This window comes from Anomaloglossus baeobatrachus, chromosome 4 (assembly GCF_048569485.1).
Source record: "Anomaloglossus baeobatrachus isolate aAnoBae1 chromosome 4, aAnoBae1.hap1, whole genome shotgun sequence".
In the NCBI taxonomy this organism is placed as follows: Eukaryota; Metazoa; Chordata; class Amphibia; order Anura; family Aromobatidae; genus Anomaloglossus; species Anomaloglossus baeobatrachus.
Window position 1 is genome coordinate 457,915,401 of NC_134356.1, and position 23,622 is coordinate 457,939,022.

At 50.0% G+C, this 23,622-nt stretch overlaps 1 protein-coding gene and 2 non-coding genes across 3 annotated transcripts; 2 read left to right on the top strand and 1 right to left on the bottom strand.

The window, feature by feature from the left end:
- Nucleotides 1-249: 249 nt before the first annotated feature.
- Nucleotides 250-10,836, bottom strand: NEIL1 (nei like DNA glycosylase 1). The gene is made up of 5 exons (XM_075343617.1): nucleotides 10,630-10,836; nucleotides 7,967-8,384; nucleotides 617-736; nucleotides 466-529; nucleotides 250-312 (listed from the first exon to the last, which is right to left on the bottom strand). Exons 1-5 carry the CDS (start codon nucleotides 10,769-10,771, stop codon nucleotides 250-252), a joined length of 807 nt encoding a protein of 268 aa, XP_075199732.1. The 5' UTR covers nucleotides 10,772-10,836.
- A 333-nt stretch (nucleotides 10,837-11,169) lies between these two features.
- Nucleotides 11,170-11,241, top strand: TRNAD-GUC (transfer RNA aspartic acid (anticodon GUC)). Its single transcript has one exon. It is a non-coding gene; the product is annotated as a tRNA-Asp (tRNA).
- A 341-nt stretch (nucleotides 11,242-11,582) lies between these two features.
- Nucleotides 11,583-11,656, top strand: TRNAI-AAU (transfer RNA isoleucine (anticodon AAU)). Its single transcript has one exon. It is a non-coding gene; the product is annotated as a tRNA-Ile (tRNA).
- Nucleotides 11,657-23,622: the final 11,966 nt, after the last annotated feature.

Sequence of the window (23,622 nt, forward strand, 5' to 3'; positions counted from 1 at the left end):
GAAAGTGACACTTTCAAAAGCCAAATCAGAGCAATCGTAGCCACAGGGGGGGCAAAGCCTGGGCTCAACTACAAGTCCTTATGTACCTGCAGCGCTGGTGACATTACAGTAAACTCGGGCACCAGCGCTGCAGGAACGAAAACCCGCCATGACGCATACGGTGCGTCAAAGGTCGTGAAGGAACAAGGTTTCATGACGCATATGGTGCATCAAAGGTCGGGAAGGGGAAAGCCATCACCTCAGAAAACACTAGTGCTTCCTGGCCATCTTATCGATAGAGTGGCTTCCTGGAGAAGATGAACATATTTCCTCCTGGGATCCACAAATAAAGGAACTGTTTGTAGGTAATTCTTCCCATCACTGGCAATGCGAATGGTCAGTTACAGTCACACAACTCGTCGGGTCAGGGAGACCACATAATGGTGGCAGCAATTCAGTATTGTACTGTGCGCGTCTATCTCTCACCTTGCTCAGATCCTTAACGCTTTCCAAGGCAGTACGAGCTGACATAAATGGAGGAATCTTCAACCTGGTCATTAAACACAAATTATTCATTTTAGAAAACCACCGTAACATGGAAGGGTCATAAAAGTACGGCTAAAGTCCATATACTGACCGAAAGAGGATCTCTGCTCGTAAGTAGTTGCCAATGCCATTGAAGTATTTCTGGTTCAGCAGAACTTCACAGATAGGTTTGTCGAATGGTTTATCAGGCAAATGTTTTAAAACATTTTCCCTGTATGGAAAAAGGGAGATCGCAGATGAGAGAGTATGTCTAAATATTTGAAATTATGCCCTATGCCGTTTCTCAATGTGCCGATCTATGTGGGACCGGCTACTTATTTTAGGTGTATGTTAGAATGAAAAGGTGGGGGGGTGCGGGAAGGATCATTGACTTTCAGACTGGTATGAATATAGCACCAATTCAGAACCAGTAGGTATTAGAAAAGAATTCCAACATGTACAATTGGTATAGATGTAGCAACATGTGATATTAAAACTTAACCTTTAATTGGGTTATTTAAAATAGATATACAAACTGTGATCCAAACACCATTAAAACCTAGAGATGATGGGACCAATGTGTACTGTGTGTATCTATGGCACCATCATTTACAGAAAAGGGGAACGGGTAATGTTCACCTAAATAAACAGCACCAGAGACGTGCTGAGTTTTACAACACACAAATAACTGATGTGGTATCACTGTTTAGACAAATGCTGTGTAGGTGTAGCCTTCAAGGGTGAGTGTATGCACAAGAAGTAGCACGCCACTCCACAGACAAATTATTGTCACTCAGCGTCATAAACACCAAAACAGAATAAGTGAATGTCCCACCATAGAGCTAAACTAGTGTAATACGCTCCAAATGGGGACAGCCAAACTCATGCACCATGACAAACAATGCCCATGAAATAATGACCTCATAATACATATACCCTGCTCAATACCAACAGCGGCAGGGGGTCAAGGACAATAGGATGTCATGTACAGTGTAATATTAGGACCACTTGAAGTGGAACCATCTCACCCAGTCCTCGTGTCGGTGAGGTGTCGTCCTTCTCCAGTGCTGCTTGGTCCAAATACCGGCACGGGGGGAGCAGTGGTTTGGTCGCTGGCCCTATCTAGGATACCGCTGACCCTTGGATAATCCACAATAACTCCCGCCCTTACAAGGGCAGTCCACAGCTGGCCCTGTTGTGGCTGACCCTAATAACCATCAAGCAGGTGACTCCCGACGCGTTTCACAACAACTGCTCATCAGGGGAGGCTTGGAACACCTGAAAATCGTGGTTTTGGCTCAAACTTGGAGCTCAAACCTATGTGGCCTGGTATCATTGAAGGTGTACGATGTACTGAGGTAATTAAAGGGGACCTTGATCCCACCTCCCTTCCTCAAATTGAAGGAACCGCCCAGCATGATTATGTAAATGATGCGGCGGCAATAATGAAAACCAGGATGATATACAACAGATTCACCCCAAATCGTGAAGGCGATATAATGATCACTAGCCAAAATAAAATGCAGTGAGATGCAATCCGTTAGGTATAGGGCGACATAGCTCTTACCAGAAAGGACACACGTTTATTTCCTTTCTCATTTGGTAATCCAGTTAAAGGACGCCGTACTTCCTGGTGGTCCGATCACGTGGGTAGTCACGTGATCGGGAATGTGAGGACCAATAAGAATCGGTCGCGTCATACAGAGCCCGACCGCACGTCATCAGTGTGCGGCGACCTATGGAACGCAGGACTTCCTGGTTCGCCGGTCACATGATCAGTCACACGGCCGGTGACGTCACCAACAGAGGAAGGGGGCGTCCACAGGATATCGGTCACTCGGCCCACTTCGTGACGCACAAGGTGCTCATCACGTGATAGCGGCCGGACAGATAAAGCACAAAACTACATGTTTGACAGTGCATATTAAATCGCAAAATGAAGCGCGCATTATTAGCACTGTAGGTCGCATTAAATGGTTAGGAAAAATCCGTATGAATGTGCATTACGGGATACTAAGACAGATTGCAATACTCCTATATCGTAAGGGGAAAATGAGATGCATGATCGCATCTCAATCACCTTGGTGATAAGAAGGGGGGGAATTGAGGGAGTTTGGTTCCATTATCGTTGTACTCATCCTGTCTGTTCAACCTATAAACATACAGGTCACCCATATGGCATGTACTCATAATGAGTACAGAGGGACATAAAAAAGCATGTGATAGAAAGGTTAAACACAGAAATCCAATCAAATGGGTAACCTGAATGAGGTCTGAATAAAGACCTCATTCAGGTTACCCATTTGAATCTGGCATTTTTGTATTGGTTTGATGTCACAAGATGGGATTGTTTATCCATTAACATGTGATTGGATTTCTGTGTTTAACCTTTCTATCACATGCTTTTTTATGTCCCTCTGTACTCATTATGAGTACATGCCATATGGGTGACCTGTATGTTTATAGGTTGAACAGACAGGATGAGTACAACGATAATGGAACCAAACTCCCTCAATTCCCCCCCTTCTTATCACCAAGGTGATTGAGATGCGATCATGCATCTCATTTTCCCCTTACGATATAGGAGTATTGCAATCTGTCTTAGTATCCCGTAATGCACATTCAATACGGATTTTTCCTAACCATTTAATGCGACCTACAGTGCTAATAATGCGCGCTTCATTTTGCGATTTAATATGCACTGTCAAACATGTAGTTTTGTGCTTTATCTGTCCGGCCGCTATCACGTGATGAGCACCTTGTGCGTCACGAAGTGGGCCGAGTGACCGATATCCTGTGGACGCCCCCTTCCTCTGTTGGTGACGTCACCGGCCGTGTGACTGATCATGTGACCGGCGAACCAGGAAGTCCTGCGTTCCATAGGTCGCCGCACACTGATGACGTGCGGTCGGGCTCTGTATGACGCGACCGATTCTTATTGGTCCTCACATTCCCGATCACGTGACTACCCACGTGATCGGACCACCAGGAAGTACGGCGTCCTTTAACTGGATTACCAAATGAGAAAGGAAATAAACGTGTGTCCTTTCTGGTAAGAGCTATGTCGCCCTATACCTAACGGATTGCATCTCACTGCATTTTATTTTGGCTAGTGATCATTATATCGCCTTCACGATTTGGGGTGGATCTGTTGTATATCATCCTGGTTTTCATTATTGCCCGCCGCATCATTTACATAATCATGCTTGGGCGGTTCCTTCAATTTGAGGAAGGGAGGTGGGATCAAGGTCCCCTTTAATTACCTCAGTACATCGTACACCTTCAATGATACCAGGCCACATAGGTTTGAGCTCCAAGTTTGAGCCAAAACCACGATTTTCAGGTGTTCCAAGCCTCCCCTGATGAGCAGTTGTTGTGAAAAACGCGTCGGGAGTCACCTGCTTGATGGTTATTAGGGTCAGCCACAACAGGGCCAGCTGTGGACTGCCCTTGTAAGGGCGGGAGTTATTGTGGATTATCCAAGGGTCAGCGGTATCCTAGATAGGGCCAGCGACCAAACCACTGCTCCCCCCGTGCCGGTATTTGGACCAAGCAGCACTGGAGAAGGACGACACCTCACCGACACGAGGACTGGGTGAGATGGTTCCACTTCAAGTGGTCCTAATATTACACTGTACATGACATCCTATTGTCCTTGACCCCCTGCCGCTGTTGGTATTGAGCAGGGTATATGTATTATGAGGTCATTATTTCATGGGCATTGTTTGTCATGGTGCATGAGTTTGGCTGTCCCCATTTGGAGCGTATTACACTAGTTTAGCTCTATGGTGGGACATTCACTTATTCTGTTTTGGTGTTTATGACGCTGAGTGACAATAATTTGTCTGTGGAGTGGCGTGCTACTTCTTGTGCCTACACTCACCCTTGAAGGCTACACCTACACAGCATTTGTCTAAACAGTGATACCACATCAGTTATTTGTGTGTTGTAAAACTCAGCACGTCTCTGGTGCTGTTTATTTAGGTGAACATTACCCGTTCCCCTTTTCTGTAAATGATGGTGCCATAGATACACACAGTACACATTGGTCCCATCATCTCTAGGTTTTAATGGTGTTTGGATCACAGTTTGTATATCTATTTTAAATAACCCAATTAAAGGTTGACTTTCAGACTGGACGCCTTTGTTCTCATGTCAATATTTGGTAATTAGTTCAATTATTCCAATTTTTGAGATTTTTTATTTTGTATAAATCAAAACTACATACCACCAACGTGCAGATATACCCATAAGTACTAGACCAACGGTCGCATATATAAAAATACACAGACAATATGTACAATAAACATATACAGTTGTCAAAAAAATGAAGGTTCACAGAAAATGGGGATGGAGTCAGAGCCCAACTTATCCTTGGGACCACACAGACTGGTTCAAGCAGCGCCACATAGTATGGAAGAAAGGAAGATTTCAATCCTTATAAGTCCAAGGAGGTATATGGGGGAACTCTCCAGCAATTTCCTTTGCATTAATAAAGGTGAGCCTTCAACTTCATAGATTGGATAATCTCCACCTCAAACAGGTTATCTCCACCTCAACGTGTTTCCCCATACAACACAAACGTATGGTTCATCAGGAGGCTACAAGATAAACACACTAAATCAGCAACCAAGACTTACAATAAGACAGACAGTTTTAAACATAAAGCACCACATGTGGTATGGAGCGCTTGATAAACTATAATAAAGTACTTGCCCAACGAGATATAGTTGTCAGATATGCAGGTTCATGGCGCCATCAGCAGGGATCCATAGTAGACAGCTGTGGCGCCGCTGGGCCTCCGTATAGGTTTGCGTGTTGCCTAGGAAACTTGGGACATGCATCCCTATCATGCTAATGGCGATGTGGGACGGCCTTGTATCAGACCTTGTCTATTCACTACGCCCGCACTACATTAGGCAATCTGCACCTGTTGAGTGGTTTATTTTGCATAATTGATTGATTACACCCAGCTGCTCCTGGCTATTTAAATCCATCCTGATATGCAGCTTCATGACGCCTCGCCCTGGACTATGGTATTATATCCTCAGCATTGTCTGTCTACTATGGATCCCTGCTGATGGCGCCATGAACCTGCATATCTGACAACTATATCTCGTTGGGCAAGTACTTTATTATAGTTTATCAAGCGCTCCATACCACATGTGGTGCTTTATGTTTAAAACTGTCTGTCTTATTGTAAGGGTACCTTCACACTTAGCGATGCAGCAGCGATCCGACCAGCGATCTGACCTGGTCAGGATCGCTGCTGCATCGCTACATGGTCGCTGGTGAGCTGTCAAACAGGCAGATCTCACCAGCGACCAGTGAACAGCCCCCAGCCAGCAGCGACGTGCAAGCGACGCTGCGCTTGCACGGAGCCGCCGTCTGGAAGCTGCGGAGACTGGTAACTAAGGTAAACATCGGGTATGGTTACCCGATGTTTACATTAGTTACCAGTGTGAGCAGGGAGCAGGGAGCCGCGCACACTGAGCGCTGGCTCCTTGCTCTCCTAGCTACAGTACACATCGGGTTAATTAACCCGATGTGTAATGCAGCTACATGTGCAGAGAGCAGGGAGCCGCGCACACTGCTTAGCGCTGGCTCCTTGCTCTCCTAGCTGCTGTACACATCGGGTTAATTAACCCGATGTGTACAGCAGCTACATGTGCAGAGTGCCGGAGCCGGCAGCACAGGCAGCGTGAGAGCTGCAGAGGCTGGTAACTAAGGTAAATATCGGGTAACCACCTTGGTTACCCGATGTTTATCTTGGATACAGCTTACCTCAGCTGTCAGACGCCGGCTCCTGCTCCCTGCTCGCTTCATTTGTCGCTCTCTTGCTGTCACACACAGCGATCTGTGTGTCACAGCAGGAGAGCGGCTTTGAAGAAAACGAACCAGGGCTGTGTGTAACGAGCAGCGATCTCGCAGCAGGGGCCAGATCGCTGCTCATTGTCACACACAGCGAGATCGCTAATGAGGTCACTGCTGCGTCACAAAAAGCGTGACTCAGCAGCGATCTCGGCAGCGAGCTCGCTGTGTGTGAAGCACCCCTTAGTCTTGGTTGCTGATTTAGTGTGTTTATCTTGTAGCCTCCTGATGAACCATACGTTTGTGTTGTATGGGGAAACGCGTTGAGGTGGAGATAACCTGTTTGAGGTGGAGATTATCCAATCTATGAAGTTGAAGGCTCACCTTTATTAATGCAAAGGAAATTGCTGGAGAGTTCCCCCATATACCTCCTTGGACTTATAAGGATTGAAATCTTCCTTTCTTCCATACTATGTGGCGCTGCTTGAACCAGTCTGTGTGGTCCCAAGGATAAGTTGGGCTCTGACTCCATCCCCATTTTCTGTGAACCTTCATTTTTTTGACAACTGTATATGTTTATTGTACATATTGTCTGTGTATTTTTATATATGCGACCGTTGGTCTAGTACTTATGGGTATATCTGCACGTTGGTGGTATGTAGTTTTGATTTATACAAAATAAAAAATCTCAAAAATTGGAATAATTGAACTAATTACTACTTAATAATATTCCTGGGACGGTTTGTCCAATTAGTGTACTCATGTCAATATTTGGCACAATTCGATCTATCCTTCAATAAAGGAAATTTAGGGGGAACACTTGTTTTTGGCTCATGCGCCTCTAATCATTTAATAATGGGAGGGTCAAAAATTCTCAACACAAACGATATACTGAAAAAGATGTCATCCACTAAGAACAAACGAAGTGCAATAAATAGAATATTCTAGGATACCCTGATGTTCCCCCAATATACAGACTAAAAAGTCGGCTGAACTCGCCGATAAGTTCGGCAGCCAGTCTAATGTGTATGGGGTGCCGGCGTGAGGAGAGACGTCAAATCGCACATGTCCGATTTCAGGGACTGATGATTGAATCGTCCTCCTGGCGATAAGCAGCCAGTCGATCTGTCAGGTGCCTTAATCCTAAAAAACATAGGTGTACTCGGACAAGTACGTGCTCCTGTGTATGGGAGCATGACATGAGTTAGCTGTCGGTTGGACCATCGGTCGAGGCATAATTTGGCCGACAGTCAGCAAATGTATATGGCCAGTCTTACGCCTACTGCTCACCCCAGTAGGAGGCGCTTTCTGATATGTATTCAGTCTGCGCTCTTCATAAAAGGGAGCACAGATTATACCCCCTTACTGAAGTACAGAATATTTTTTATACACATCAACAAATAAGACGAGCCATAGCCGCAGTATGAAGAATTGGAGGGAAGGACAGCACAGTATTGTGACCCCATGATAAGACAAGTGTTTTCATATTCAGAATCCCTTATGACAAGGCCGCTAAAAGCTGTAGTCACTTCTCATACATACTCCCAAATAAAAGAACGGGAGGACTAGAAATTGGTCAATACAAAAGAAAAAGGTCAATAATGCCATATAAAAGGGGCAAAGTCACAGCCAATATGTTATTTCCACGCACCTGAACTTCTCATACTCAGTCATCACACAAGGCCCACGTGTCTGCTGCCACGTGCCATTATATACCCAGCTGCCAAAGCGACGCTGGTCAACGAAGCTTAGCACCTGCCGGGGAACATCCCGAGTGTAGAAGCGCAGGTGGGCGTGCTTTGGGAGGTCATCCTCGGTGGTGAGCTTGAAGCTTCCAGACATGCCAAATCTGAAAACCACCCATTCCTCTGCACCTTTCACAGGCGTGAGTATCAGCTTCACCTCCTTTCCCCGGGACACGGCACTGATGGTATAATTCGGGCAGCTGAATGGCACTTCTGGATTTTTGCTAACAGCAGATTTCTCCACTTGTCCTCCAAAATGCAATCCATGGCATACTTTGTTAACATAGAGACTGGCAAGGTGAAGCTCTGGGCCCTCTGGCATGTCTGAAATGTGAAGGAAGCTGGGTTAGACATCTGTACTACATGTGGTCTCTGGCAATTACACCCCCTAGGTCAGCAGGGCACCAATGCGCTTCACTTAAAGGGAACCTGTCACCAGTTTTTCACTATGAAACCAAAAGTGTCACCTTCTGCAGCTCCTGAGCTGCATTCTATGGTGTACCTTGTGCCCTGTCTCCCCTTGCAGACCCCGAATATAACTTTATAAAACCTGACTGCTACGTATGCTAATGACCTGTGGGGCTCAGATGGGCATGCTCATTTTCGTCTCCTGTCCCTCCTTCAGGCCGCCATCGCCATCCTCCTTTCATGATTGACGTGGTGACGCAGCCGTCATCATGCACCCTGGTCGGCCAAATCTTCCGTTTGTGCAGTCATTCCCCCGGCTCACACATGCACAGTTTGACCTTGCGCGAGCCAGTGCTGTGTTTGCGTGAGATTATGGTCGGCAATGTGAATGACGTCCCCTGCATCATCCTCGTACCCAGCCATAATCTCACGCATGTGCGAACTGTGCGAGCCAGGGTAATGACTGCACAAACGCGAGATTTAGCCGACTAGCGTGCATGATGACGGAAAAGACGTCATCACATCAATCATGAAAGGAGGATGGCGAAGAAGGCCACAACGAGGGACAGGAGACGAAAATGAGCATGCCCATCTGAGCTTCACAGGTCATTAGCATACCTAACGGTCAGGTTTTAAAAAGTTACATTTGGGGTCTACAAGGGGAGTCAGGGCACAAGGTACACCATAGAATGCAGCTCAGGAGCTGCAGAAGGTGACACCTTTGGTTTCATAGTGAAAAAAACTGATGACAGGTTCCCTTTAATAGCCTGAGTACCTAGAAACTTCCCATTCTTAAATTTAAAGGAATTGTCCAGATCCTTCAATTTTATTTTTTTTTACCAAACTTTTAGACTAAAGGGGGCTTTACACGCTACGAGATCGCTAATGCTGTGTCATTGGGGTCACGGAATTTGTGACGCACATCCGGCCGCATTAGCGATATTGTTGCGTGTGACACCGATGAGCGATTTTGCATCGTCACAAAATCGCTCGTCGGTGACATGGGGGTCCATTCTCAATTATCGTTACTGCAGCAGTAACGAAGTTGTTCCTCGTTCCTGTGGCAGCACACATCGCTCTGTGTGACACCGCAGGAACGAGGAAGCTCTCCTTACCTGCCTCCCGGCCACAATGCGGAAGGAAGAAGATGGGCGGGATGTTACGTCCCGCTCAGCTCCGCCCCTCCGCTTCTATTGGGCGGCCGCTCAGTGACGTCGCTGTGACGCCGCACGGACCGCCCCCTTAGAAAGGAGGCGGTTCGCTGGTCACAGCGACGTCGCCGGGCAGGTAAGTATGTGTGACGGGTCTGGGCGATGTTGTGCGGCACGGGCAGCGATTTGCCCGTGTCGCACAACAGATGGGGGCGGGTACCCACACTAGCGATATCGGGACCGATATCGCAGTGTGTAAAGCGGCCTTTAGGTTGCTTTCACACCTCCGGTTTTAGCAGAGCCGGCCAATCCGACTCTAAAACCTATGCAATGGATGTGGCGACAAAACCACATCCTTTGCATAAGTTTTTAACATGCGGTCCGTCCGGTTTTTCGCTTGCGGCAGGCTACTGAGCATGCGCAGTGGAAAAAAAAAAACGCATGCGGCGGCCGGATGCGGGTTTTGCCGCAGGACACTGCATGCGGCGTCCATAGGCATGCATTGCAAAGCACGCCGCATCGTCCGGATGCGACGCGATGCGTTTTTTTTTTTTTTGCTGGACAAAAAACGTGCCAGAACGTTCCATCCAGCCGCCACATCGGCTAAATCTGCCGCATGCGGCAAAAAACGGACGGAACGCAAACCCATGCAGCAAAATACGGCACTAATGTAAGTCTATGCAAAATAACCGCAACCAGCGGCAAACAAAAAAAAAAACACCAAACGGTTGCGGTTTTTCTGCAAAGTGCCAGATTGTGCCGCACAGGAAAAACCGGATGTGTGAAAGCAGCCTAACCTAAAACATCAAACTAGCTAATGATCCCCTCACTGTAGGAAAGGGCTGTATTCCCAGGCTGTCATCATATCACCCACAATTGCTGGCCAGCCGCAGTGCACAAGGGGTGCCAGCTTCAGAAACATGGCAGCAGCACACCCTCACATGCCAAGCTGGGGACTGAGCGCCAAGGACAAGTCAGAATTTGCATTTGAGTTCTGTAGTTCAGGTTACCTGCAACATGATGCCAATGTGAACAGAGGCGACCTGCAGCGACCAGGGTGCAAGCAGGAACCCACATACAGGACACAGCACATGGTGCACTGGCAGGAGCCGAGCTCTTCTGGGCAGGTAATGGAAGCTGCAGCGTGCTCATGGCACGCTGTACGGAGCGCACTCAGCACGTCACGCTCTGCACAGAACGGGCTCGGCTGTACAGCGCATGCCTGCGCGGCCCCCTCCGTACACTACGTTAGTGACCGGGGAGGTTTCTCACCTGCGCTGTTATCACTCTGTTCCCGGACGTCTCCGACCACCACCTGGTAACGCCCTCCTGAGATCGTAGTGGTTTACTGAGAAGGCGGGCCCTCACGTCGCTATGCATGCCGGTACTTGTAGTTTGTAGGAGTCTGGAACACATGAATGGTTGTTGTTACGTGAGAGCAGTCAGTAGCATGCGCTCAGTACGTCCACTCTTTACATATGTACAGCGCTTTAGTATTGCGTGTCGTCATCACCTCCTGGTAGGGGATTTGGAGCCAGATACACCGCCAATCCTCGTTAGTATAGTGGTGAGTATCCCCGCCTGTCACGCGGGAGACCGGGGTTCGATTCCCCGACGGGGAGGCAATTATTTTTTTTTGTTTTTTGTTTTTGTTTTTTTTGTACTTTTTGTTCATATTTCACCTGAAATTAACAGATTTTTCCCAGTATAATATTCATAATTGTAAACTGTTCAGTCTTTACTTTTATTGAACTTTACGTAATGTATCAACCATGAAAAATCACCACGTGTGACAAATCCATCTCATAAAATCAGTTTATTGGGAAAATAGAAAAAAAACCAGTCCTGGCTCCATTACATCCCATCTCATACAGAACTTCATCTACTCCTAAGCGACCACAGAGGCATGATTGTGATCACACATACTTCCACTACCTTCTATAAGGGTAAACACAGCACACATGGCCGGTTAGCTCAGTTGGTTAGAGCGTGGTGCTAATAACGCCAAGGTCGCGGGTTCGATCCCCGTACGGGCCAGACACAGCTTTTTAGGGGTCACTTTCACTAGTTTAGTCACATACATGTTCAATTATTTAACAGTTTATTTTGTTGTTCTTTTCTGTTTTTACTAGTTTAAAGGGCTTGTCCACTACTAGACCACCCCTCTTTCTGATTCCATGTTTCCCTCGGGTAAATTAATGAAGATTATACTCACCTCCAGCAGTGTCATGTGCAGTGTGGGTTTGTGACATCATGCAAGCCCAGCGTCCAATCATGCAAGCCCCCTGGCTTCCTTCTTCCCGCCTTCGGACCAAACAAGTTAATCAAAAGGAAGTGAGCGATGCGGCTGCACTCACGTCCTGTTGACTGTTCCTTTGGTCCAATGGTGGGAAGAAGGAAGCCAGCACTGATTGGACGCAGGGTTCGCTTGATGTCGCAACCCGATGTGACCCCAACACTACGTCCTGGACACCGCTGGAAGTCCCCGCTCAGATCCGTCGTTTGTTAAAGGGAATCTGTCAGGTCTGTAAGGGGGTGTAAAGCTGCAATGTATCTTACAATGTGTCGGCGGGGTCACGTCGTAAGTGACGCACATCTGGCATCGTAAGGTACATTGCAGTGTGTGACAGCTACGTGCGATTGTGATTGAACGGTAAAACATTCATCGCACGCACGTCGTTCATTCCTCATGAATTGAACGTCAGATTGTTCATCGTACCCGGGGTAGCACACATCGCAGTGTGTGACACCCCGAGAACGATGAACAGATCTTACCTGCGTCCCACTCAGCTCCGCCCCTCTGCTTCTATTGGCCGGCTGCCGCGTGACGTCGCTGTGACACCGAACGTCCCTCCCACTCCAGGAAGTGGACGTTCGCCGCCCACGTCAAGGTCGTATGGACGGGAAAGTGCGTGTGACGGGGGGTTACTCGTATGTGCGGCACATTCAACAAATTGAACGTGCCGCACATACGATGGGGGCGGTTACGATCGCATACGATATCGTATGCTGGATCGCATGGTGTAAAGCAGGCTTAAGGCACGGCCGCCCCACACCTGCGTGTTTTCTGTATATAAAATGTAATATCTAAAGTTTATGTTATGGTGTAATGTGTTTAAACGGCCACTAGGTGGCCACACTGTGTAAGCTGCTTCCCTGGTACTCACGAGCTAAAGGGAGTTATGCGGGCGTCACACGATACGTCTATCGTGCGATCGCACGAGCGGTCGTACCCACCCCCATCGTTTGTGCGTCACGGGCAATTCGTTGCCCGTGGCGCACAAAGTCGTTGAACCCCGTCACACGCACTTACCTGCTGAGTGACGTCGCTGTGGGTGGCCAACATCCACTTCCTTCAGGGGGGTGGGACGTTCGGCATCACAGCGACGTCACACAGTGACCGGCCAATAGAAGCGGAGGGGCGGAGATGAACGGGACATAAACATCCCGCCCACCTCCTTCCTTCAGCATTGCCGGCGGGACGCAGGTAAGCTGTGTTCATCGTTCCCGGGGTGTCACACGGAGTGATGTGTGCTACCTCGGGTACGATGAACAACCGGAGCAAAGAAGAATAAACGATTTTTTAAAAATGAACGACGTGTCAACGATACACTATTTGTAACCGATTTGCGAACGTTCAGAGTCGCTCGTAGGTGTCACATGCAACGACGTCGCAAACGATGCCGGATGTGCGTCACGAAAACCGTGACCCCGACGACATATCGCACGATAGATCGTCTCGTGTGACGCCCGCATTAGTGAAGGGAAGGGGCTTAGTTTGAAAAAGAGTAGTTAGGAGGTCAGTTAGTGTGAGGAGAGTCTCTGAGGGAGAAGCACAGACTGTGTCTGTGAGAGACGTGGTGGAGCAAAATCCCAATTACTTTAATTTGGTGTGACCTTGTGCAGTGCCGTAACGAGAGATTGATGGGCCCCGGTGCAAAGTTCAGACCCGCCCCCCCTCCACGTACACCGACACTTGGGGTACGGGATGACACTGCCACTCAGGGTATGTGATAATCACGCTGACACTTGGCTTTTACCCTCAGTACCCAGGTTTCCCAGGATCTAAAAACCGTCTCTGAGCATATAGCTTTCCTATGTTCTGATATCCATCTTGTCCTCGGCACCCAGCTTTCCCATGCTCTGCTATACATCTTTCCCTCAGCACCCAGCTTTCCCATATCAGAGCATGGGAAAGCTGAGTGCTGAGAGAAGATTATAGCAGAGCATGGGAAAGCTGGGTGCTGAGGGAAAGAGCCTTTTTCCCTCAGCACAAAACGTTTGAATCCCATGCTTGTATCTTTGTCCCCCCTCGTATATAGTTCTCCAAATACTATAATGGTCCCCACATAGCCTTCCATATAGTATAAAGGGTCCCACATAACCCTTGATATAATAGAATACACCTCCATAGTCCTCCATTTATTATAATGCATTTCCCATAGTTCTCCATGTATTATGATTCACCCCATAGTACCTAATAGATTATACTGCACCACATAGTGCTCCATGTTTTATAATGCACCCCATAGTCCATGTATAAGGTAGCCTCCATAGTCCTCTATATATTATAATGTAGCCCACATAGTCCTATATGTGTTATAATGCAGCCCCATAAAACCTTCATATTGTATTATGCAGCCCCATACTCCTATATATAAATGCACCCCTATAGTCCATGTATAAGGTGTCCTTCATTTTGTATAATGTAGTCCCTACCAGGCCTCCCTGTGTATAATGTAGTCCCTACCAGGCCTCCCTGTGTATAATGCAGCCCCCCACCAAGCCTCCCTGTGTATAATGCAGCCCCCACCAGGCCTCCCTGTGTAGAATGCAGCCTCCTTGTGTATAATGCCGCCACCACCAGGCCTCCCAGTGTATAATGCAGCCCCCACCAGGCCTCACTGCGTATAATGCAGCCTCCACCAGGCCTCCCTGTGTATAATACAGCTTCCTCCAGGCCTCCCTGTGTATAACGCAGCCTCCATCAGGCCTCCCTGTGTATAATGCAGCCTCCACCAGTCCTCCCTGTGTATAATGCCGCCACCCCAGGCCTCCCTGTGTATAATGCAGCCCCCCACCAGGCCTCCCTGTGTATAATGCAGAACTTCCAGGCCTCCCTGTGTATAATGCAGAACCCCCAGGCCTCCTGTGTATAATACAGCCTCCACCAGGCCTCCCTGTGTATAATGCAGAACCCCCAGGCCTCCATCTGTATAATGCAGCCCCCACCAGGCCTCCCTGTGTATAATGCAGCCCCCACCAGGCCTCCCTGTGTATAATGCAGCCACCACCATGCCTCCTTGTGTATAATGCAGCCCCCACCAGGCCTGCCTGTGTATAATGCAGCCTCCACCAGGACTCCCTGTGTATAATGCAGCCCCCACCAGGCCTCCCTGTGTATAATGCAGAACCCCCAGGCCTCCCTGTGTATAATGCAGAACCCCCAGGCCTCCCTGTGTATAAGGCTACATTCACATGTCTTTGCGGTCCGCAAAAAAAGATAGTTTTTTTCACGGATGCATCTGTGTGGCATCCATGTGCCTTCTGTTTTTTTGCGAACCGCAAAAAAACGGAAGCAGCTAGAAAGATAAATAGATGGGTAGATATAGAGATGGATAGATAGAGAGATAGATAGATATAGAGACAGAGAGATAGAGGGATTGATGGATGAATGAATTAATAGAGGGATAGATAGATAGATAGATAGATGAGAAAGACATATATAATGTCCCACCTCCCTGCATATTCTAAGCTGGCACCCTTTAGTGACTTTCATGTGGCACTAAAGGGTGCTTAGCATTGTATTTACCCAAAAAATAAATAATTTAAAAAATAAACGACGTGTTGTTCCCCCTATCTTTTGTAGCCAGCTAGGAAAAAGCAGACGGCTGCAGCCTGTAGACCACAGCTGGCAGATTCACCTTGGCTGGTAATCCAAAACAGAGGGCACCCCACACTGTTATTTTAAATTAAATAAATAATTTAAAACAAAAAATGTTGGGTGCCCACCAAATTGTATCACCAGCCAAGGTAAAGCGAACAGCTGTGGTCTGGTATTCTGAGACTAGGGAGGTCCACCGTTATTGGACACTCCCCAGCCTAAAAATAGCAGGCCACAGCCGCCCCAGAAGTGGCACATCCATTAGATGTGCCAATCCTGGTGCTTTGCCCCAACTCATCCTGTTGCCCTGGTGCGGTGGCAAACGGGGTAATATATGGGGTTGATGCCAGATGTGTAACCCTGGGGTTAGTGATGTCATGGTGTCTATCAGATACCCGACATCACTAACCCAGTCAGTAATTAATAAAAAATAGACAACAAAAAAAGTTTTATTTGAAAAAACACTCCCCAAAACATTCCCTCTTTCACCAATTTATTGAAAAGAACACTCAAATCCGGGTCTGGTGTAATCCTATAAGGGGGTCCCATGACGATCCATACCATAGTCACTGTCCCAGTCAATGAAGAACAAAATGTTCCCCATTGGCTGGGAGAGTAGTGCAGTGACCTGAGCTAACACCAATAGGTCAGCCCAGGTCACTGCAAGGGATGACAAGCGCTGCCATCAGGAGGTTAGAAGAGATCATTACCTGTTGTGACGATCTCCTGCACTCCTGACGTCAGCGCTGTTACTGACTTCCATTGTACGCCGCGTTCACAGCGAAGAATCGCGGGAGCCCATGACGTCACCGCTAGTGACAGTCTCGGGCCACCCGTGAGACGTGATGTGAGAACGCGGCGGGCATAGGAGGCAGTGACAGCGCTGACATCAGGAGGGCAGGAGATCGTCACAGCAGGTAATGATCTCATCTAACCTCCTGACAGCAGCGCTCGTCATCCCTGCACTGCAGTGTGAGAAGCTGCTGACACTGCAGTGTGGACAGCAGTCTGTCCTGCGCTCTGTGCTCTCAGCACAGCAGTCGCACAGGAGTGACGTCACCGCGCACAGGGGGAGAATGATGGAGCATGGAGCGCCGCTCTGTGCTTCATCATTGCTGTGCGCGATGACGGGCGAGGGGGCCCGGTGCCACCTTCAATGACACCGGGCAGCAGGGCTCGGTGCTGCCGCTAATGACACCGAGCAGGAGGCCCAGTGCCGCTGCCGATGACACCGGGCAGGAGGGGTCAGTGCCGCCGCCGATGACACCGGGCAGGGGTCCCGGTGTCAGCGGCGGCATCGGTATATATAGCGGCCGCGTGGTTTGCAGAGCGGGCCCCTAAGCTGCCAGGCCCGGACGCAATGGCGACCTCTGTGACCGCGGAAGTTACGCCCCTGACCTTGTGGGTCAAATCCGGGTGCTGGATACGCAGTGTGGCCCGGTTGGTGGCCATTCCCTGGCGGAGACCTAACGAATCCCCTCAGTCAGCGAAAGGTCAGTGGACCTGTAGCGCCCCTGAGCCACTCAGGGCACTACAGGGAACTGCATCCTCACGGGGATGCAGGACCTACTCCCTGGGTACTGGAACACCAGTGCCAGAAACACCCACACACACTAAAAATCCTAGTTACAACTCCACACCTAGTTAGACAAGGGGAGGGCCACCTAGAGGGCGGAGCCTGACCAGGGAACTAGACAGCCTGGTGGGAGGGGACAGCAGTCAGTCTGCAGACATTCTGAAGTAGAAGTGAAAGTAGACACGTGCCTGAGAGCTGGGTCGTGTAATGGTGACCCTGGGGCACAGGAGAGTGGTCGCCAGGACAGGTACACACGGGTACCGCTGGGACCAGAGCATGCACTGGGCACAGGGCCCTAGGTCAGGCAACAGTTTCAGATGGCCTGGCAAATACTTGCACAGTGAGGGGACCTTCATGGACTTCACTGACCTACAAATCCGGGGGCATCAGCAGTAAAGCAAGGATCAGGGTTCGGGACACAGACCAGCCCTACAGGGTCCACACTGCCCGCCGTACGGAGAAGGAGACTGCCACCGCAAAGGGAAAGTCGGACCCCAAACGCTCCACGCTACAATATTACTACATCACATACCTCCCAGGCTCAGCCCTACCTGCGGAGGGCCCACCACCACAGCTGCCATTACCACCAACCCTGGGAGTACCCACTTCAGCAGCGGCAGTTCCACAACATTAACTGCAACCCGCAGGTGGCGTCACACAAATGACTCTTATCTCCCCTGTAAATACTCCCCATGAAAAAGCCCAGGCAAGGACCGGGCAACAGCCACCAAAGTGACGTTCCCCAGTGATACACTGCCGGGGACTGAGTACCCTATTCCCTGGGCGTCTCAGACCCTTGGGAGAGGAGTAGGTCCTGACAGACCAGAAAGACAATTGATTCTGCCGTGGATAGTGAAGCTGATGGGGAGGAAGAGGAACTTAGGGACCCCAACGGGAGCCCAAGTACCAGGGAAGCGGTCGACCAGAAAAATGTACAAATTAAGAGTGGCTCCAGTCGCTAATGGCAACGACCGAAGAAGAAAGCCGGAGCGTATTTCCAAAGGACAGTATTTATTAAGGATGATGTCTCCTGCAACTAGAAGGCGAAGTGCCCGCCACTGGCGAGATGTTATAAGTAAACAGATGTTTATGTTCAGAAAAATCTGTGTCAGTGTGTGGTGTTTGAGGGCACTGGGACCTGCTGCAGCTGGGAAGTGGTCCTGAAGATGGAACAAGCATTGGCCTGCAAGTAAGTGCTCTGCACCACAAGTCCCAGTAACTCTTCCCCTGTACTAGAGGTGCGGATGCGGTGCTGAGAACTGTCCCAGGGCTTCGCTGCAGCAAACCGGCAGCATCTGTCACGACTACCACCGCATCCCACCGCCCATCTAACAGGTCCAATATGCACCCAGAACCACGAGCGTTTCTGGGTGCATATTACTAATCCCTGCCTAACCGTCCTAGCCTATACTAGCATACAAAGTATTTCTAAAGATCCTTTTATGCTAACGAGCGCATGGACGAGTTGCAAGGGCGTGATTTTCCCCCGACTAGTCCACCCTCTTAGCATGTTAGCACACCCACAGGGGCGTGCTAACATACTATCCAATGCCCATTACCCAGCGTCATCAGCAGTGACGCGCGTACCTATGTCTGTTCTCACCACCTCAGATGCCAGGCATAGGGTCAGTGCATATGATCAGAATGTGCCGCATTTCCTGTCATGTGCACTATGAGGCCAGGTGTACGCCTCCCAGCTTCAGAGAGGTCTAGTGCGCATAACCAGACTTGCCGGGCATTCTGATCATGCGCACTAACCCTAAGCCCGGTGTCTGAGGCGGTGACCGTGGACACAGATACGGCTGATGATGCTGGGCAATGGGCATTCAATAGCATATTAGCACGTCCCTGTGGGCATGCTAATGTAGCGCCCCACGGGGCAGGCAGTTAACCTACTTGTCGCCGGGCCATTTTGGGTCGGGTTAGGCGTTGTCACGGGATGGCCTTGCCTGACTCCGTTGCGCTGAGACGTACAGTTTAATGGTGGGGGAAGCAGGGTATTAGGAAAAGTTTGTCGTGACGCCACCTGTGGTATGTGGCTAGGGAATAGCCGCCGCTGCCGGGTTCCTCGTCGGGGCAGGTGTTATCGCAGCCGGGATGGTGTCGCTCCCCACAGGCGGAGCGTGCCCCCGGTGGGTGAAGAGGGTTGTAATGGTGCCTAAGCGCTGGGCGGCAGTGCCGGTAAGGATGAGCCAACACAGTCTCTGCGGGTTCAGGGTGTAGTTTACTCAAACTTCAGCTGCCAGCCCAGTCACACTGGTCACTAACGTGATGGACTCAGGTCAATCTCGAATCCGCGGGATGTCAGAACCGGTCCAGTAGTCTGTGGGCCCTTCCTCACTGCGCTTTGTAGTGCGGGTCCCTGTGGCTTGAAGCACTTAAAGGCCCCATCACACACAGAGATAAATCTTTGGCAGATCTGTGGTTGCAGTGAAATCATGGACATATTGTTCCATTTGTACACAGCCACAAACCTGGCACTGATTGTCCACAATTTCACTGCAACCACAGATCTGCCACAGATCTGCCACAGATCTGCCACAGATCTGCCACAGATCTGCCACAGATCTGCCACAGATCTGCCACAGATTTATCTCTGTGTGTGACAGGGCCTTAAGAGTCCCTTCCGTACTAGGTAGAGTACTGTTCCCTATGCCAGTAGCGGGGATCCCCTTGAGTCTGACCGTGATCTATACCCTGGGAGCTCTATATGCCACCTGGCTCTGGAAATTTGGGTGGTTGAAGAAGCATGGAATCTCTCCGTCTGGCAGAATATGGTGATGCAACGTGGAATTACACCACTCTAGGGTGCTGCACCCTGAACAGCGCTGGCCCGGAGAACTGACTCCTCAGCAACCGTTAAACACCTATGTCCCACAGGAGAAACTGGGAAAAATGTCTGCTCGCTGTCACTCCTGCTGCAGAACTCTCTTAAACTGTGTGTATGACTCCTAACTCTCCCTGGTGTCCTCTCCTCCCCTACCCAGTTTCTAAACTAGTGGATTGGGGCCCCTGTTGTGATGGCATCCTGTAAATGTCACACTGTTGGAAACCCCTTTTATACCCGACCCTAGCCCAGTCCCCAGTGGGGAAGGGGCAACCCATGTGTGTATGTGGTTGTGTATGATGAAACCGGTACCGATCTCCTTTTGGATCCATGATCAGCACCACATATGATGCCCTGGCAAAACCAGGTAGTCACACACATAGGCCCCCGCACAACACCGTCCCTCAGGGTTACGCACAGCCGACCTGAAACCCTAGTCACCTCCTCCAAGGAAAGACAGACACAGCAGTGGGCAGGACCAAGCGGATGGAGAACGCCCACCTAGGGGTCTGGAGAGCCCGGGGCGGGAAAACAGTTAGAGCAAAACAGTCTGTAGCTCAAGTGGAGTCCAGGTTCAGTGTCAAGGTCTGAGGCTCAAGTTGACAGGCGCCTGGGTTGGAGCCCTGGTGCATTGGCTAGGTGGCAGACGGTGGTCCATGTCTAACAGGAGACGGGAAGATGGCAGCCGGAGATCCGTGGTGGACCGGGGCAGGGTTGGAGCCCGCCGGTACCGACGCTGGAGAACCAACCCGGAAACCTTGCACAGAGGGGGTACTTGAACCCTGAAGCCAGGACCGGAACCAACGGCCTAGCTAATTAACCAATTGAGGGCAGGATTATAGTTCCTGTCCCAAACAAAGTCCCAAAATCAATCAACCGCCCACAGAGAGGGATAGGGCATCCGCCAGGGCCCGGTAGATCCCACGGGTCAGCGTCAGCGGGCACAGCTCCCAACAATAGTTCGTGGAGCGGACTCCCGCGCCGGGAAGTCCATCACATCACAACACAGTGCAGAGGAATGTGACACAGACCACCAGCCCGAGTGGGGGACCAGAGTACACCCGGCCGCGGTGGCCAGCCACCAGCACCTTGGTTAATCACTGGACTTGTCTGATTTCTTTAACCGTGAGTAAGCTGAGACTCCCTGGTCTGACCAGGCACGCTGGCCCCTGCCATCACCGTCCCCTGCACCAAGTCACTGGGTCCCGGAGCTACGGAGGGGTTAACAACCAGCTGCCATCCCATCGCCCCGGGTGTCCCACAGCAGCAGCGGTGGTCCCATACTTCACCACACACCGCAGGTGGCATCACAGACTGACTACGGCAAACCCCGTACAAATACGTCCCGTTTCATTCGGAGTGTCCGCGTGACCCCCGGGTCCGGAGAATCCCTCGAGCCACACTGCAGGTCCGGATCAGAGCAGCCCAGCTGCTACTGACGTGGCGCGGCACACCACACCATTAGTGGGGTGCAGTACCATGTGGCGACCTAAGCCTCAGGGGTGCCACACTAACATGCTAAGTCCCTGTACTTATTTGTGTGGTGCCCTGGACTAGCCAGGTCGTCACAGATAACACACACCCCCACCCCCGGACAGTTACATTAGTCAGACACAAAACCCTTGTTGCCTCCCTCCAGGGTCTGATGTCCACACCAGGTGGGGCGGAGCCAGGCGGTTGGCCCCACCCACCGAGGAGTTCACAGGCCTGGAGGCGGGAAAAGCAGACAGATTAGTTCAGGAGGTGACACAGAGAAGTCACGTACTGCAAGTGTCTGGGTTTGTGGCCCAGGCACTGACAGCAAGGTTGGCAGACGGTGGTGGCCGTCTGCAGGAGTGGTGGATTAACGCGGAACTGTAGGACCGGGGTCGGGCGGTGGCCCGCCAGTACCGACCGGGGAGCGAAGTGAAGCTAGCACATACAGCCAGGGCCATCGGACCCCGACCAGGCTTGGAGCCGCCGACAAAAGTCAAATCCGAGTGTGACCGGAACCCCAGGGGTTTCCTAACAACCAAAGACCCCTTAGAAGGCAACCGTCCGCACTGTGAGGGTATACAGCCACCGCCACAGGCTAGAGACCCAAGGGCCAGCGCCTGCGGGCAAAACGGGCTCCTCCGGCATCCATACACCAGGGAGCGGACTACCGTTGGGAACCCATCGTAGTCAAGACATTACACAAAGGTGCAGGGAAAGACAGCCGCCATCACCTGTCCGGGGAAAGAAACTGCTGCCGGCTGCGGGACCCGTCCATCCAGCCGTTTGGTTTACCGGAGACTTTGTGCATCTCTTGCTGAGTGAGTACACCCGTGCCATCCGGCACCGCGCCGCGCTGTCCCTGCAACCCTGCACCTCACCAACCCTGCCTTCCCGTCACACCACCGGACCCCGGGACCACCAACCCCTACCCACGGAGGGGGAAAACAACATCCCAGCTGCTCCCTACCATCGCTCCCGGGATCCCCGTCACCAGCAGCGGTGGTGCCCATCTTCACCACAACCCGTGGGTGGCGTCACGGACTAAATCCCCAAACCAAACCACCCCCTTTTCACTCACGGGCGAAGAGCGCCGCTCAAGTCCCCAGATCCGGCCACTGCTCGAGCCACCGAGCAGCAGCGCCGGACCCGAGTGTTAGCAAGCGCAGCTGCCCATGACATTTGCATATCATAAAGGACCTTTAGAAATACTTTTAGTAAAGCTCTGTTTATGTATGCTAGTATAGCCTGGGACTGTTAGGCAGGGATTAGAAATATGCACCCAGAACTGCTCATGGTTCTGGGTGCATATTTGGCGTAACAGGTTACCTCTAACATAAATATAGGGGGCTTCCATATTACTAATAGCACAAAGGCTTTGGAAAAATGCTTTGGCTACCCTCCTCAATAAAAAAAATCTAGCAAAATCTGCCCTCCAAAATCCAAACGCATCCCCCTCCCTTTGGAGCCTCACAATGTGCCTTAACCATAGTTAGCATACACATGTTTGGCATTGTTGTAATCAAGAGAGCTTGCTTAATTTCCGTGATGCAGGTTTCCAGAAGAACGAGCTGGGCACAATGTACATGCACTACAGTGTACTTGGCACGACAATGGCTTATTTGCATATTTTACTTTTGCAACATTCATTGCATTTGACTCCATGGGGGTTTTCTAGAGACTAAATCGTCACTACACCCATACATAAACTCCCAGAGGGGTGTAATTTTCAAAATTTGGTCACTCAACGAGGTTTCTGCTGTCCTGGTGCTTAGGTGCTCTACAAATGTAGTCTGCAAATGATTCTAGGAAAATCTGTGCTCCAAAAATAAAATAGAGCTGCTTCCCTCCCAAGCCCTGTGGTGCAGCCAAACAGAATTGTTCAGTCACATGTGGGGTATTGCCACATTCAGGAGAAATTGTGCAACATTATTATTGATTTTTTTCTTATTCCCCTTGTGAAAATTAAAAATCTAGGGTTTAAATAATATTTTAGCGGCAAAAATGTAATTATTTTTTGTTTACCGCCTAATAGTATAACATTTTGTGACACACCTGTAGTGTTTCATAGTTTCATAGTTTTTAAGGTTGAAGGGAGACTCTAAGTCCATCTAGTTCAACCTGTAGCCTAACATGTTGATCCAGAGGAAGGCAAAAAAACCCCAATGTGTCAAATAAGCTCCAATGGGGAAAAAATTCCTTCCTGACTCCACATACGGCAATCAGACTAGTTCCCTGGATCA